The sequence below is a fragment of the Branchiostoma belcheri genome, unplaced genomic scaffold, assembly GCF_001625305.1.
Source record: "Branchiostoma belcheri isolate BF01 breed outbred unplaced genomic scaffold, Haploidv18h27 scaffold40, whole genome shotgun sequence".
Taxonomy (NCBI): Eukaryota; Metazoa; Chordata; class Leptocardii; order Amphioxiformes; family Branchiostomatidae; genus Branchiostoma; species Branchiostoma belcheri.
Window position 1 is genome coordinate 1,038,891 of NW_017804021.1, and position 3,105 is coordinate 1,041,995.

Below are 3,105 nucleotides of genomic sequence, written 5' to 3' on the forward strand. Positions count from 1 at the left end.
TTGTGTATCTGGCAGTACCCATGTGGAACAACAGCTGAAGGAAATATCTCACGACAAGTCCACAGCCAGCAAGTCCAAGATGCCCTCCCTCACCTACACACAGACCAGGAAGAGACTGGACACTGATGAGACAGTCTTTAAGATCTACAAGGGAGTCAAGACGTTTGATTTCTCTAAGGAGAAGAACCTTATAGTCACAGGAGGTATGTGACCTACCAACTACTGAGTATACCTTCCTTTACATGCCTTTAAGTACCAGTGCCATCAACCAAGGATTGAGGTGTTCAATAATTGTAGAGTGGAACTCATTGCCACCAAATACAGCAGGGGAATCATCACTAGAAAGCTTATAACAATGCTCACAGTTAGATGTGAAAAGGTTAGGTGTAACTGGTCCTTCGGTGAAATGTAGCCAGCTGCCGCCACGCTGCATACTTGTGAAGCTGGTGTGTTACGCCAAAGAGCGGTTATGCTAGCTATATAGACAGATGATACTTAGAAATTTAAAAAAAGTGAAAAGTATCTAATACGTGTTTTGTTTCTTTTTCTAGGAATGGATAGAATAGTTAGGACTTGGAATCCATATGTACCAAGGTAAGGTTATCAATATTTCTCTCTGTGTGGTTAAGACACAAGCACAATAATTATTATTCCTGTACATTTCATGCAAAGTGTTCAACTTTTATGGTTTTACCTGTGCTTACTGAATGTGTCCCTTTATCAGGGTAACATGTACCCTGTCATATTAAAGTTATCAAAGTGCTGAAAGGCAGCCATTTACAGACCCTTGTGACTTAGCCCCACCAATTGTAAGCTCCTCGCAATCGACTGATCCTCCTTCAAAAGGTAGAAATGCAAAATAGAAACATAAAAATGCAGATATTTGACAAACATGCCGCCACTTTCTCATTGGTCGAATCACTAATTGCCATTTTGTCATTGGTTGAACTGCTAGTTGTGATAGACATTAAGGATTGGTATATTCAGTCATCGGCCCACCAATGCAATAACAATTATCAAAATGTGTCTTATTTTTTCAGCAAACCCACAGGGATGTTACGGGGCCACAATGCTCCCATCTTCCACCTCCACATCAGCGCTGAGGAGAACAGGATCTTCAGTGTGTCTACAGACAAGACTGTCAAGGTGTCTGTCATATTACCATACATGTCTAGACTGGCCTCCCTTGTACTCAGGATGTACTGGGACAAAGCAAACACACAAAATAAAAGCCAAAACTGCACCCCTCTCAGAGGATTTCCCTAGTTTTTTTATTAGTAATTTATTTCGTCAAGCATCACTTCAGCTACCTACCAGTTGAGTTATTATCCTTCAAAATTTGTAAACAAATGCCCCTGCAGTTCGAATGCTAGCTGCTAGGGAGCCAAAACTTACATAACTTCTTTCAGAGTACAACAACTATTTACCACCCAAAATTTGTGACCCTAGCATGCCCAGATCATGAGATACCAAAACAGGAAGCTCTACTGCAGTATCATAACACTATTAGAGTATTCAGCACCAAGGACAGGAATAGTTCCACTATACATTGTGCATTACATGTAACTGTTACTGAGTTTTGGGGCCAGGAGTGTCTGTTTAAATGTTGTTGATACATCTATGAGATGGATTTAACAGAATATTGATGATCTACACACAATGAGAATCTTCATGCTCCATTGTAAATAAAATTATTGACTTGGACACAATTTTTTTCTTTTAGATTTATTTCAAGACTTCAAAATAATTTTTGGATTCATAATTCCAGATTTGTTTAATTTGGATATTCTTCTCCCTAAATTAAGAGAATGTAAGTGAGGAAATATGGAGATTTTTCTAATAATTGTTGCATGTTTTTTCAGGTGTGGGACACAGCTGACCAGTCCTGCCTCATCACTGTCACAGCGAAGAGCCACAAGATCCGCGGGGACCTGATGTGCTGTCACTACTCCCCGCTGGCCAAGAGTCTGGCCATGGTCACAGACCAGCTGGCTCTACTGCAGCTCAAAATGAAGTAAGTGTGGAACTCTAGGCATAATTATTTATGTATATTTACTTTGAATTTGCAGAAGGGAAACATATTCTCCCTGTTCTGTTTCCTCTACTTCTTTTTTTCTCTAAACACAAGGTCAATGACCTAGATCAGACGTCTAACACCATGGTAACTGGTTCTGTAGCAGACACCCTGTGGTGTTGGGTTACATTATGTAGCAAGTGGCAGGACAGATTTTGAGGGGCTGGTCATATGAATCAATGTGTTTGATCAATAATAAGCTGAGATGTACAGTAGTTTGTTAGGCTAGACCATGTGAAGATTAACATTATGCATTTGCTTTGCAAATGTTACCTGTCTAGTTGGTTGTATATTTTGTTGTATGACATCACCCACTCTGAGTTCACCTTGAATATTTTTTGTGAATTTAAGTGAATATATATATTTCTGTTGTTATGCTTAGTATTGTTTTGTAATGGACTCCAGGAAGAATAGTGATGTATTGCTAATGAACATCTAAATAAAACAAAAACAAACTCTAGTATGTGCCCCTCCCCCACACTTGTATTCATTCACTGCTGATCTAGCCAGAGGATGAAAAAATGCACATTGTCAAATACTTTCACCTTCCTCCACAACAACCCTTAATCCTTACTGACTCAGCTGTATCATACTCAAAGAGGAAACTTACACAAACATGTAATGAGAATGAGAGACTTACATGCACCCAGCATGTCCTTGCTCTTTGTTATAACTGCAGGCTGTAGTACTGGCATGTACCAGTAGATGTCACTGTTGCACTGGCTTCTAGTCTGCATGAAGACTGGAAATCAGAATTCAAAATGATTAGTGAACTGATTTACCAAATGCACTTCAACAGGTGCAGATCAGGTCTGTTTTATGCGAGCAGTAAGTTTATACATAATTTTGTATTTTTGTTTCCAGATCTTCCCTGAATGCAGACATAGTCCTCTCCCACAAGGAGGCAGTGCAGTGTTGTAAATATAACAGTTCCTTCAAACAAGTCATCTCCTGTTCAGATGCATCGGTAGGTATGACAAAACACACAGTGCAAATAAAAATACTTGGCCAGAAGATAATGATGATGAATT

The 3,105-nt window shown here is 39.4% G+C and overlaps 1 protein-coding gene across 7 annotated transcripts in view; it reads left to right on the forward strand.

Annotated features, from left to right (window-relative positions):
- LOC109477534 (WD repeat-containing protein on Y chromosome-like) overlaps positions 1-3,105 on the forward strand; it is a 58,479-nt gene that overhangs the window by 41,916 nt on the left and 13,458 nt on the right. For 6 of the 7 annotated variants that reach the window (XM_019778829.1, XM_019778835.1, XM_019778830.1 and 3 more), the window contains 3 exons: positions 1-203; positions 552-594; positions 1,041-1,146. In XM_019778829.1, the coding sequence (XP_019634388.1) occupies positions 1-203; positions 552-594; positions 1,041-1,146 (352 nt within the window). The remainder of the gene's footprint in view (positions 204-551; positions 595-1,040; positions 1,147-3,105) is intronic. The other variant, XM_019778828.1, reaches the window with a different exon arrangement.